General features: G+C 41.7%; 1 protein-coding gene and 1 non-coding gene across 3 annotated transcripts in view; one reads left to right on the forward strand and one right to left on the reverse strand.

The window, feature by feature from the left end:
• Positions 1-9,113, reverse strand: part of PKP2 (plakophilin 2) — a 75,072-nt gene extending 65,959 nt beyond the window's left edge. Inside the window, exon 1 of the mRNA XM_031443813.2 lies at positions 8,863-9,113. Coding sequence (XP_031299673.2) covers positions 8,863-9,085 — 223 coding nt within the window. The 5' untranslated portion in view covers positions 9,086-9,113. The remainder of the gene's footprint in view (positions 1-8,862) is intronic.
• Positions 9,114-9,367: 254 nt separating this feature from the next.
• On the forward strand, positions 9,368-12,884 carry LOC116150320 (uncharacterized). Of its 2 annotated transcripts, none has more exons than XR_004134005.2 (3): positions 9,368-9,596; positions 10,414-10,583; positions 11,992-12,884. It is a non-coding gene; the product is annotated as an uncharacterized LOC116150320 (transcript). The 2 variants fall into 2 exon arrangements; XR_010377744.1 differs by having other exon boundaries at positions 9,368-9,538.
• The last annotated feature ends 1,651 nt before the right edge of the window (positions 12,885-14,535 follow it).

Here is a 14,535-nt window from a genome sequence, read left to right on the forward strand (position 1 = left end):
AGGATTCCAATTGCTCAGAGGATTGCAAAGGTGCAGACCTCACAGGAGTGTAATTTTCTCTCTTTCTAGGTCTGGATGTGAATCTGAATGATGTGATTCCCAAAGCAACTGCTCATGGGAAAACCACCCTGGTTTCCAGTCATCTATGCAAGTATTGTCCAAAATAATGAAATACTGTTAAAGGTCAAAAGTAATAAATTAATTTCTATTATCAGTTCTTTCTTTGTAGGTTTTGACACCAGCTTTATTACCTTATTGGTTAAATTTAATACATTTATGAAATCAAATTAACAAGCCTCTATTGGGACCCTATTACCTATATCTGGGCACTTTAAAAAATCAACTACAGCTTCCTTTATGGTAAGGAGATGATAGAGAACTGCTAAACAAACAGCAAAACTTTTATATAACCTGCTTATATTAGAGAGAGGAGAGGAGCATTCACATTCGGAATCTTTCCTCTCAAGCCTCTGCACTCCAAGCGTGGTTAAAAAAACTGATGGACTTCACACTGAGCTCTAAAAGGAGACTGTGTGGAGATGGAGGGAATAAGAAATCCCCATGAAAACAGGTATGGTTAAATGTATGCATATGAATCAGTAGGCGTTCACTACCAGTATTAAATGCTACACTTAATTGTGTGGACAGTCACAAGCCGTTCCCTTCACAGTGGATTCACTGTGGTCTTTTTGGTGGAAAGAGATTGCGAGTCTAAAAGCCATCATCTTCTTGAATTTGGTCTTTCCTCTGGGTTCCAGCAGCTCCCTTTCTCCACATACCTTAAAAAGGTTTAAGTTCTTCCATTAAAGTAAAATTGAGGACATGTTATAGGTGAGATTATGACATATGATCTATATGACAATCTGGAACCTTATCAGAAGGAATTTCTATGGCAATTCATATTTAAATAGCTCCTTAAAATCATTTACTAACAAAAGTAGGTACTTAAAAGAACACATGAAATATGTTAGGACCATTAAGAGCCAAACATCAGGACTTCTGAATTAGTGAAGGATTTTTCTTTGCCTGTGTGGGCATACAACATAGAATTCATTACCCTGGACTTAACATTAAAAAAAAAAAAATTCCTTTCTCTTCTTCTATTTTTTACTTTCTAAGAAAAATGACTAGATATTCATGGAAACCACAATTCCACACATTGCATCGAGCTTCCGTAAGCACTTGCTTAGGCTGGAAGATGAGTGGAATTTATTGGTTTAAAAAACCATAGCGAGGAATTGTTTTAAAGCAGATCAAAGCCTAATAATGTTTTGCATTTTTGAAAAATTCACAAAAAGTGTGCAGTGCTGTAAGTGACCAGTTAAGACAGCTCACACAATTGACCATGAGAAACAACTCAGTGAAAATTGAGTGTACAGCTGGCAAGTACTTGCTATGAGTTCTTACAAACGAATATGCCAGGAGTCAGCTCAGCGTTGGTGGTACAGCAGTGAGCACAGGTGAACTTCCAGCAAAGCTGAACAGGTCAGGGACAGAGCAGCTCTCCCGGCAGAAAGGGCCACATGCTTCCCAGTCGGTGGCCATCACCCACTAGTAACATCTTAGCCAGCCACCAGAAGTCCTTATTTCCCAGGACCCCCGTAAGCAGTTTGGGGTTATCCTCTGATACATCTGTTTACGATATTAAAAAAAAAAAAAATCAGTTGCGGGGGTAATTAGGTTTATTTGTTATTATTTAATGGAGGTGCTGGGGATTGAACCCAGGACCTCACGCACGCACGCACGCTAGGCATGCGCTCTACCACTGAGCTATACCCTCCCCCCTCTATGACATTTTTGGGGGGTAATCCTCAAATTACTGCCCTAGATAACCACAAAATACAGATTTAAAAGGCCTTTTTATATTGCAAGTGTCTATATCATGTATTTTATTTGAGTGGCCAGAATACGTGATTATAAAATTTGTGACTATAAACGGGTCTCTTAGCACACTGGTGAAGTACTGAAGCTGATACATCCCGGAAGTTGCTAAATCTAATTATATTAATTCCTATAATTTATCTCCTTACTTTGGCATTCCTGACAGTTCATTTGCTGAGACATCCCATAATGCTTACTTGAAAGACTTTACAATGCAGTGACATTATCCTCACAGTGATGCAACTAATAGTCAAAAAGACGAGTTTATAGTACTTACACATTTAATTCCTTTTTGCTTTTAAAAAAAACCCTCACTACTGGTTTTTGTAATGACTCACAAGTCCCGGTATTTCCACTGCCTCTCACTTGTCAGTGCTAACCTCTTCTCTCCCTTCCTTAAATCCCCCAAATCTGCCCAGTGCATTCTTCAGAAAACCTCTGCATTTCCCACGTTTCTCCCCTGTTGAAACGTTTTCTGTGACTCACAGTGATCCAATCTGTCACTTGCATTCAAGATTTCCCCCTACACCGTGAGGTGAGGGAGGGTGAGGGAGGGATGAGGGCACCACTGAACTGAGTTCTGAAGGGCGTGTAAGAGTTAACCTTGCCAAGAGAAGGGAGGGAGGAGGGCAGGAGGGGTGGGGGGTAGGAATCTGAGCGAGATAAACCCCAGGCTTTCGTTTGGCTGGGCGTGGGAGAGGTGGTGATAGGATGAAGTTTGAGAAGATGCAGGCATGGGATCACAGAGAACTTGGAATGCCGTGGTGAATGAGGATTTTACTCCCGTAGGGAACAGCAAGAAACTTAAATCGGGAAGTGATGCACTGAGATTTGAGGAAATCTACTCCGCTACCTAGGTGGAAAATGGACTGCAGTGAGGCCAGATGAAAACAGGAAGGGGGCTTGTTTTGCAAGTAAATTTTCACCTTCTTGACATAAAGCATCACATCTTTACTGCCACTTCTAGCACAGTCCTCGATCAGCACTTGAACTTGACAAGTTAATGGCTGATTGGTCAATATTTCCTTGTTCATTCAAAATATCCTAGCCACCCAAATTCAGTTTGCACTTAACCCTTTGGGGCTACATCTCTCCTGTGGGTCGCCACAGTGGAGCCAAAATGGGACGATGATAGTTGCATGAATGCTCTTGTCTTGGAAAAAAAAATATCCTCCAAATATACACAGTCTCTTTCCAAGTGACTAGAAAAAGTGACAATGTTTGTTGTGGCAAGGTTGATTCTACATCTGGATGATATATCTTTACTGTCATTCTCTTACCTGTAAGGCTTGCGTATTTATCTGTGATATTTTGGTAGTCTATAATAAGTTCCTACGATCTGTCAAAAAATTTCCATTTGTTTTCCTCCTTCAAAGGAAAAGGTAATAAAGATACAACAATTCTGACATGAGGCTCCTCACTTCCATCCCGGGAATGTATTAAGTAAGATTTAAGATTTAGTGGGAATAATTTATTAAGCTTCTGATGAACAACATTTTCTTCTGGATATCAAGGAATTGCAGAACTTCGATTATGATGCTTTGGCCAATTAATATTGTTAAGCCTAAAGCTGATTATTCCAAGAACATAAATATGTGGCTTCTTTTCATGGAAATGGAGAGCTGTCTTTTCAAATGCTCAAGATTCTTGTTTCTAAATATGCATTTTTCTTCAAGTCTACATATTGGTTGGGCTCCTAGCTCATTTTAAAGCACTGTACTTAAGAACAGAGCGACTGCTTTTATGTTCTACGGCCAGCCACCATTAATGGCATTGTACAAAAGCTAAACAATAGCTTTTTGAATCATTCTAAGAGGACCTGAAATTCTGCTTATTGTTCTTACCCTACTAAATCAGGGCCGTGAGATGGTGCACTCTAATACAGAGATTACGTTTTCTACTCATTTTGTCTATTCCTACTTGCATCACTGCTTTTTACTGTTTAATTCCCCACGAGGAGTATGGTTTTTAAGTCTTCATACATTTGTATACATGAACAAAACAGCTGGAGCCCAGCATTTATCTCAGAACTGTATAATTTAAAATTCTTGACTATCATCTGAGATAGAGCAAAATGATCTTATTAAAGGCTGTATTAATCAAGTCTGATTTTAAATTCTAGAGGTTTTAGGAACAAATTTGTTATTGTATTTCATTATTATCATAGATAGGAGAAAACATGCTTGTTGCCTCAGAAAAGAAAAAAATAAAGCTTTTAATAATGTCTATGGATCAGACCAGAAATTCAATTTGAGTGTAAAATTACTATTAACTATTTGAAGATAAAATAAAGATAAAATAGCCTTATTTTAACACATGGGGAAAAGATGTAAAGCCGATATCCAAAACAATACTTTAGGAGAATGACCCAATGTGAACAAACACTTAGAATAATTCAAGTGAGCTACCCTCTGTTCCCATGATTGGAACCACTAATACAGGGCATAGATAACATTAAAGCAGTCTTTTAAAAAGCCTAAGTGGGAAACAACCTAAATGTCCATCAACAGATGACTACATAAAGAAGTTGTAGTATATTTATACGATGGAATACTATTCAGCCATAAAAAATGATAAAATAATGACATTTGCAGCAACATGGATGGCCCCGGAGAATGTCATTCTAAGTGAAATAAGCCAGAAAGAGAAAGAAAAATACCATATGATATCATTCATATGTGGAATCTAAAAAAGAAGACAAATGAACTTAAATAATATAAAATAGAAACAGGCTCATAGACATAGAATACAAACTTGTGGTGCCGGGGGGAAGTGGGTGGGAAGGGACAGACTGGGAGTTCAAGATTTGTAGATACTGACAGGTATATATAGACTAGATAAACAGGTTTATACTGTATAGCACAGGGAAATATATTCAAGATCTTACAGTAGCTCACAGTGAAAAAGAATATGAAAATGAATATTTGTATATTCATGTATGACTGAAAAATTGTGCACTACACCAGAAATTGACATAACATTATAAACTGACTATACTTCAATTTAAAAACATTAAATTTAATTTTTAAAAAAGCCTAAGTGAACAGTACCCTCAAGGTGATTGCCTGCATCTCCTGGGACACAGAGAGCAGTGTACTTTTATAATCAAACACTGCTACAGTCTCATTGATTCTGAAGCACCCCTACCCATGCCCACACTCCAGACCTTCTCCATAAAAGATGTGTTTTGCCCATTTCTAGGGGTGGGGAGTTAATTTTTTTGTAATCACCATGTTGTTGTCATTCGATTTCCTTTGACTAATTATAATTGGAAGAATTCCTTAAAGACACACACACTCTTTTTTTTTTTTAAACTCATTGCAATCGATCTGCTAGACACTGGGCTATACTAAGAAGACATGGAGGTATGTTAAGTCAGGTGGCACTACTGACACTGTAACGTTCCCAGCAGCACGGCCATGTATGTATATCCCTGCCACCCAAATATTTTTTTCCTTCTTTCCTGATTTCTCCTACTTTCTAATGACTAGTCCCCTAGATCCCAGAATTGCTTCATTCCTGGAATTCCTTTTTGGCAACAAATAATTCATACAGGCTTTAAACAATGTCTAACCACCCCCCACCCCAAACCTATTAATTGCCTTTTTTGCTACCTGAGCCAATTTTCAGTCCTTTTCCCAGAATTCTTCCTGATCATTGATATTCAAAACATCTTGGCCAGGAAAACCATTTAAATAAACAGCATGCCTCAAGGTTTTATGGTGGATTTCCAAAGAAGCTGCAAATTTCATTAGGATATATTATTCATTGTGTTTTATAAGGATTACATACAACAATTTAAAACATTTCTTTCTTCCTACCCAAGTACCCAAGTAGTGTTGTAAGTAAAGTTTACTTTCAAAGTAAGTAAAAATTTCCCTTTGCTAATACTTGCAATTCTTAAACGTCTTCTAGATGACTTTTACAAAAGAATTTTTAAAATCTCCTACAATGCAGACTCACTTCACAATGCTGCTATACACCTCTGTCCCCTCCCCCACCACTCACCACAAGAGATACAGCCAACTTTAAAATGTTCAGCACAATTTAAAATCACAACAAAAGTTAGAGTGATTTACAATGAAAACCACTCACTTATATATAAAGGCATTAGAGAGAAGCTGGTGGGTTAAAGACCCTTGCAGGATATTTATCAACAAATCAGTCACATTTATCCCATTCTCTTGTTTTCAACAGATTATCTGCTGCCTGGATCTTACAGGTATGTCAACAATTCAGAATTCTCCAGGGCCCTGGAGCTAACAGCAGTTAACACCAGGGTCCTTTCTTCCCGGAATTTCTTGTGTTGATACAGGATTCTTTCCAGACTAGCCCTGTTTCAACAACTGCCTGTCTGTTTCAACTTTAGAGACAGGATAGTAACACGGAAATAATAAAAAAACAATACTCACAACCATAAGGAGCACCCCCCCCAACCTTTTCAAAGAACTTTAATTAAACAACATACACAAACCACCCTGGTAATTGGCCCACGGTGTGTTAATGTTCAATTCCTTTGAAGCAGATTTCCTCTGCGTTTCAGAGAGCTGAGCTTTAGAGTTAAGTAGGTGTTTGTTGCCTCATCTCTTTGCCTGACTTGCTCTGTGTAGGCTGCTGAGTGTATTTCAGCTTGTTGGGAAGCTCCTGTTGTCATAAAAATACTTCACTTTGTTCCTTGGTTAGCCCCTCAAGCAGCTGCCCTGAGCGTTTGAGCAGAAGTATCATGCCAGTGCCCTTGGTCGAACACTGTCAATTCTGTGAACTATGAAATATCCCTGCTGTTCCTCCTAGAATGCGCTTCCTCCAACCCTTGCCCTATGCCCGATCCCACTGAATTTTTGAGACCTAAAATCCCAATTCCTCTGAGAAGCTTTCCAAGTAATCACACTTCTAAACTCTGTAACTTGTTGGCTGTTCTTTTGGGTAGCGTACCACTGTTTACATTTGATAACACAGTTCTTTAGAGGGCAGTTTCCTTCTGCAGACTTTAAACTCCTTGCTTTAAAGCACGCAGAGTGTCTGTTTAATTCCACATATCTGTGTAACTTCATGTGTGGTGCCCTGCATGAAGTAAAGGCTCACTTGGTAGTTCTTGAACTCACCAAGCAACATGAACATTGTAGAGAGGACAGACCATGTGTGGGTTTGGGACTGAGTGTGCAATAAATGTTGACAGGCTGACTCATTCTTCTTATGTGAAATGGATCCTCACATCTATCTCATAAAATTGTTCTAAGGAAACAATAAAATGCAAACGTATTCTTGAACAGGGTTAGGCACACAGTAGATGCTCAGCAAATGCTCCTTTCTGTTCATTCTGCACATTTATTGAATAGTGGATGTCTGGTTGCTCTTCCTGGCCAGCCATTCTCAGAGGGCAAGACAGAATATTTAACGTGCATCCCTCATGTCCCCCAAGCAGAAGCAGCTTGTTTGGCTCCAGTTTAGTGCTGGACCTGCAGACTCAAGGGGTACGACGACCCCACTGGTCAAAAACTGGCCACACCTGCCCTGGGGTCCTTAGTCAGACTCCTAAATGTACATTTAGGCTCTTTTTCTCCATGTGCTGTGGCAGTTTTGTGTCATCCAGACCATCCCACTCTCACGGAGCTATCTCAGTTTCCTCATCTGTAACACGGGGTATAAGCATCCTACCTCACAAGCTTTTTTCCCCACTGGAAACATAAATAATGTAATGAATGCATACTACCTAGTCCAATTCCCGGAACATAGTAGGCACACAATTACATCAACTATAATCGTCAAACATCTTCTCTTTACTTCTTAAGTATGTAAATATTGACTGACCCTTGAAGATTCTTTTACACAAATAGAAAACAATACAGCCTCCCAGGGTCTGCTGTTTTAAATCTCTGATCTGGTCTGCAAGCATTTATGTTTTTCCTAATAGGTTCTACATTTAACATTGCCCAAGTTAAGTTCCTAGAGAAACAGTTCAGCATGGCAGAAAGCAACTGATATCCCAACTTAATTGTTCAATTTCTTTCCTCTTCTCTTTCTTCTCTTTTCCATAATAAGCCTATAATACTTGTATAATATAAAAATAAATTAAACAACTAATAAAAGAATTACTGTGTGGCTCTGATCATCTGACCTTCAGCAGGGGAGAAATGACATGTCATGTTCTCTTAATTTTCACAGCTGGTTTGCCGTCTTCTTCCCCTTCCACCTCCACTGATTATCAGTTACAAATATAGTGTTGTTTTTCTTTTTTAAACTCCCATTCACCGGGGCCAAAGTCCCCTTCCTTCTCCTCTTGGCCAACCGCGGGTGGTGTGATTGTTTCCCAGCCCAAAGCTTCCTACCCAACTTTTTCACTTCCTATATCATCCATTCACTCCGTACGCTGGGTGGAGTGCCCCGAAGTACCTGGGCGAGGCACCGCAATCCCAATTTACAAATTGTACGAGCGCCAGTACTCTCAGGTTTTCTTATTAAAAATATTTATCGGGGCGGGGGGGGGGGTCATAGCTTCTTAAAAAATCTAATAAAAGCTAGGGGAACTTTCTCTCAGAAAAATGATCATACCAAATTTCTGCAAAGAATTTCAAAGCGGTTACAGACTTCTCCAGAGCCTCCAGATTAAGTCCCCTAGGGTGGAGGCCGGGATGGGGTGGGGGGGGAGGGGGGAGGGGAGTTGGTTAAGGAAGGGGTGAAAACCTTTGGACTGAATTCTTTCCATGGATATGTATGTGTATTTAATATACATAGCTACCTATATGACAAAGCTGAGTAAGAGGTTATTTTTAAAAAGAGTGCTTTCCCCAAGTAACCTGGTCTGAGTCTGCAGGCGCGCCAGGTCGTACAAAGGGACGGCGAGCAACAGGTGGGCAGAACCCCAGCTCCCGCGCTCTCAGGAAGAAGCGGGTGGACGCAGCTGGGCGCTGAGGGCGAGGGGGGTTAGGGAAGGGGGAAGGGGAAGGGTGAGGGGGGCGCAGAGGGCGGCGGGGTTCCACTCACCGTTGCCCACGAAACTGCGGCCCTTCCGGGCCAGGGTCTGCTGCACCTGCTCCTGGATCCGCAGGCTCTTGGCCGCCTGGCCGCTGCGGCCGCTGCTCCCCGCCAGCTTCAGCTTGGCCTCGGAAGGCAGAGCCAGGCTGGAGCTGTCCAGCTGCCCCAGGATCTGCTGGCCCAGGACGGTCCGGATGTAGCCGCACTCAGCCGGGGAGCCGGGGGCTGCCATGGGGCCGGAGGACGCGACCGAGCCGCTCGCCCGCCGCCAGACCTGCAGGCGAAGCTGCGGCGGAGCCCGGGGCACTGGCGCGAGCCCCGCCCCGCCCCGCCCCGCCCCGCCGCGGCCCCGCCCCCTGCCCCGCCCCCGCGCCGGTGAGAGGCCGCAGCTGGGGGAGCGCTGCCTCGGGAGCCGGGCACCGGGCCTGCCCGGGGGAGGGGGCGCGGCTCCAGCCGGGCAGGCGCACTGGGCCCGGGAGCGGGGCCGCGCGGGCCGCGCGCGCCGGCACCTGGAGAGCTGGATCGCCCGCGGGGAAGCGGGAAAAGGGGGCGCTGCCCGCCCCGGGTCGCGCACACCCTTCGAGTCACTTCGGATCCTTGCCCGCCCGGCCGCGCCCGGCTCGCGTGGCCTGGCTCGGCCTCCGCCCGGCCCTCGGAAAGGATGTGATTTCCGCCCTCCAGGCAGGTGCGCCCTGCAGAGTCACGTCTGTTCTTGGGCCGGGGTTTGCCTCTGGGATCCCCAAGTGAGTAGTCTGTCTGGTTAGTAAGGCTTTGCCAGACTTAGAAACATTTCGTGGCCCTCAGGTGAGAAAGGGCTATTAGGTCGGCCGGAAGTCAGCAGGAGGGAAACGTGCCAAGAAGATGACATGTGTAAAATACAAGATTTTAAAAAATAGTTTTTTTTCTTTAGTACATTTACAGGGACTGTGTCTTTTTTGCACAGATGCAGTGCCAGAAACATATGTTCTTTCTCATTGAGAGGTTCTGTTTTCCCTTGCACATTCACAGATTGTACCCAGTACACGCTTGCTCACCCACTTTTATGAACACGCCCACACAGAGCAACTCCAGTAAGAGGCTCTGGGGAAGAGCACGCTTTCAGTAAGTGGTACTTTTTAACAGCCCTGCGAGTGTTAAGTCCTCTTTGTGGTAGGCTCGCTGTTGGGGCCCATGGAAGGAGCCTCTGACTTTCACAGCGTATCTTCCACAACATATACTTCCCTTGCTATTAATTATGCTTCACACTTGCTTGACTAGTGAGATCTTGAGAGCTAAGTTCAACAGAAGGGGTCCTTGACCTTAACGTTTACAACCTAAGCCACTTGTTCTGCAGTCCCTTTTTGGACTTGAGAGGCAGAAAGAAAAACATCTACCCCCAGTATTAAGAAAGATAATCTTCCCTTTGATTGCTTAGGATTGTATGTGTACTTTCCCTCAAATCACTCAATTATCGCCCAGCCCCTCTTCTTCAGGATTGGAGTGGCTGAGAACACAGCTTCCCCCATCCCCATTTTCCTGTGGCGTACCCCTTCTATCTTTACACATGCATTTAATGCACAGGTGCAAGGCCTTCCAGGGGGTGAAGAGGAAATCGAGGAGCCAAAAGCCTGGACAACGGAGTGGTGATAGTTCTGCCACCCTTTCCCAGCTGGCTACGTGGCTTAAGCGACGCCATGTGGATGGTGAGTCTTAGAAGCAATTCCTGTTATCCTAGGAGAACCAGTCTTGAGGTAGGTTATGCATTGTGAAGAACTCAAATATATATATCACATGTTAACGTTCAAACCTGGTGCTGAGATTCAGTTGAAGAGAGAGGGGTGAACAGAAGGGGAAGCAGTGACAGTGACTTCCAGCAACAAACTTGGGTGAATCGACGGGAGGAATGTGGTTAAAAGCACAGCTTGTTGAGTAAGGCAGAGCTAGGTTAAAATCTTGCCTTGCCCTTTGTATACTGCGTGCCCTTAAGCAAATTGCTTTACATTTCAAGCCTCAATTTTCTTACCTGTAAAATGGAAGTACCTACCATGAAGTGCTGTTGTGGGCATTAAATAAGTGGTTTGTAAGAAATTGTTCAATGCTTCTTAACAAACATCCCCCTGACATCCACATACACAGAGTCACTCGCTATTTCCCTTCTCTGCTTCATTTTTCTTCATATCACTTATTTTCCTACATACGCTTTACATTTTACTTATTTGTTGATTGTCTCCCTAATGGAATGTGAGCGCTGTGAAAGCAGGGGCTTTGTTTTGTTCACAGCTGTCTCCAGGACCTAGAATAGTGCCCATAGTAGACACTAGGTATATATCGAATGAGTGAATGAATGAATGAATGAATGATGTATAAAAGCACTTAGTATATTACATGGTATACAATGAGTGCTTAACAAATGTTAATAATTATGTAGTGTTTCAAAAGTTACTCTTTTGGTAACTTGTTCTTATCTTTTAAAAAGTCATGTAGATATTATATATTCTAGGTATTCTACTAGCTATGGAATAGTCCCTGTAAATAAAAAACAAACTAAGATAATTTTTGATAAGATAACTAAGATTACTTTCAGAATTCAGTGATTCACTAGAACAATCCCTTTGAAAATAAGATCAATATATACATTAATTAAAAGGATAACTTTGGAGGTAAGGATCCTATTGCAATGGCAATAGTTAATTACAGGGTGAGGAATACGGACCCTGGCATGGTGCCCCCAAAGGTGGTCTAGGCGTGCATCTGTCAAAGCGCAGGCCCTGTCATGTTCTTTGCGTTCCCTGGGAAAGCTGCCTAGCCGACTTCCTGACTGTGAGCAAGCTCTGAAATGACTCCTGAACACAGTTTCCAGCCAACAAATAGAAGCATGGAAATTAAATGCTATGTATGAGTCCTTCTGTGGTGTTTGGCTGTTTTAGTCTACTACTTTTTAGTATTTATTTATTTACATTTTCTTTCTTTCTTTGTGTTTTTGGGGGGAGGGGAATTAGGTTTGTCTTTAGTTAGTTATCATTATTTTTTTTAATGGAGGCACTGGGGATTGATCCTAGGACCTCATGCATGCCAAGCATGCACTCTGCCTCCCTAATTTTCAGTATTTAAGTTCAGTTTGAAAGCTCTTCCATTTCTTTGTTTTTCATTTACCAACAGAATCTGATAAAAGAAAAAAAAAAGAAAACCACAGGAATATTGAAATGGAATGTAAATAACAGATAACAATTATGAGGCTACAGTTCCTTCTGGTAACAATCTACAATAAAGATTCAAACGTGTGGATGCCGGACACCACTCTCTGGTGGGGACTGCAGAGCAGTGAAGGTCAAAGCGCTCGCCTTTCATGCAGATGCTCGTTGTGTCTGCTCTTTTGGATGTATAGGGCTAAAAATTATTCTTTTAAAAAGATCCTGAATATGGGTGGGGAGGTGGAAACCAGTTGGGCCACCATGAGGGCTGCAATGAGCAATTTGTTGACACCGAGGCTTTCAAGACAGCTCCTTTCATGACCCATGGGCCTGCGTGTGTTCCGCACGTCAGTTAAAATGATTACCTTCTGGGTGGATGACTTTGGCTGCTACACGATCAGTTGTCAGATCTTTCATCCGATGGCCAGCGAGGCTACAAGTAGGGAACACCTCGGTTGATTTCCACCATATGTTCTTGGCTTCATAAGAGACGATGTTTCTCCCTTCTCTATCTCTGCCCCCAGAACCTAGCAATGAGATAACTAGCAGGTGCTCATTTTGAATAATTAGTTTGCCTCTGTGTGGACCTAGGTGCAGCTGAGCAAAAGGATCCTGAAGGAGGTGGCCTGGCCTGAAACAAAATCTCAGAGTGACTGGAGTGCCTAAGGGAGCACAATGTTTAGTGTTCTTTAAGCTTATGAAGCTATCAGAGAAATTTGGAAGAATTCATGTTTTATAACTTTGTAGAAGATCTAGGAACCCAGCATCAGGCATTGTTTTAATTTTAAAAAGTATTGTACTATAACTTTTTGAATTGATTGGAAATTGTGTGAATGTAAGATGTTGATTGATATATGTGTATGTGTATCCATTCACAAATAAATTATCTACATTTTTAATTTGTCTTCCTTTTTACATACATATTATTATTTTTTGAAATTCTAAAAACTGAAATATTATATTCCATATAGAAAAATAATACTGGCTTGGATTTTTTTTTAATTAAAAATTTTTTTTATTGAGTAATAGTCATTTTACAACGTTGTGTCAAATTCTAGGGTAGAGCACAATTTTTCAGTTACACACAAACATATATATATTCATTGTCACATTTTTTTTCCGCTATGAGTTACCACAAGATCGTGTATATATTTCCCTGTGCTATACAGTATAATCTTGTTTATCTATTCTGCATTTTAAAATCCCAGTCTGTCCCTTCCCACCCCCCACCCCCTTGGCAACTACAAGTTTGTATTCTGTCTATGAGTCTGTTTCTGTTTTGTGTTTATGTTTTTTTTTTTTTTTTTTTTTTTGATTCCACATATGGGTGATCTCATATGGTATTTTTCTTTCTCTTTCTGGCTTACTTCACTTAGAATGACATTCTCCAGGAACATCCATGTTGCTGCAAATGGAGTTATGTTGTTGGTTTTTTGTGGCTGACTAGTATTCCATTGTATAAATATACCACATCTTCTTTATTCAGTCATCTGTTGATGGACATTTAGGCTGTTTCCATGTCTTGGCTATTGTAAATAGTGATGCTGTGAACATTGGGGTGCAGGTGTCATTCTGAAGTAGGGTTCCTTCTGGCTATATGCCCAGGAGTGGGATTCCTGGGTCATATGGTAAGTCTGTTCCTAGTCTTTTGAGGACTCTCCATACTGTTTTCCACAGTGGCTTTCCTTGCTTCCCTCTCCCACTCTTAATGATTTAGTTGTCTTCTTTTACAATTTTGTGTTTATTCTTTTTGTAATTCATGGCAGTTACCTCCTTTCCAGTTATGAGTTTCTCATTTTTGTAGCATCCTGCTTCTTTTCTATTTAGAGTAGTCCTGTCAATATTTCTTTTAGCATGGGTTTAGTGTTGCTAAACTCTTAATTTTTGCTTGTCTGTGAAGTTCTTTATCTCTCCTTCTGTTCTAAAGGACAGCCTTGCTGGATAGAGTATCCTAGGCTGCATCTTTTTTTCATTCAGGACTTTGAATATAACTTGCCACTCCCTTCTGGCCTGTAAGGTTTGTGTAGAGAAATCTTATGGGGTTCCCTTGTAATTCACTCTTTGTTTTTTCTCTTGCTGCCTTTAGGATCATTTCTTTATCCTTTCTGGCCATCTTGATTATGATATGTCTTGGTGTGGATCTGTTTGGGTTCTTCCTGTTTGGGACCCTCTGAACCTCTTGTACTTGGATATCTGATTCCTTCTTTAGGTTTGGGAAGTTTTCAGTCATGATTTCTTCAAATATCTTTTCAATCCCCTTTGTTCTTTCGTCCCCTTCTGGAACCCCTATTGTGCGTAGACTGGCACGCTTTATATTATCCCATAGGTCCCTTATATTGTTTTCATTGTTTTTTATTTGTTTTTCTCTCAGCTGTTCTGATTGGGTGCTTTCTGTTGTCCTGTCTTCTAGGTCACTTATTCATTCCTCTGCATTTTCTATCCTGCTTTGTACAGCCTTTACGTCAGCTCTCATCTCAGCAAATGAGTTTACTAATTCTACTTGGTTCTTTAT

Source organism: Camelus dromedarius, chromosome 25 (assembly GCF_036321535.1).
Source record: "Camelus dromedarius isolate mCamDro1 chromosome 25, mCamDro1.pat, whole genome shotgun sequence".
Classification (NCBI taxonomy): domain Eukaryota; kingdom Metazoa; phylum Chordata; class Mammalia; order Artiodactyla; family Camelidae; genus Camelus; species Camelus dromedarius.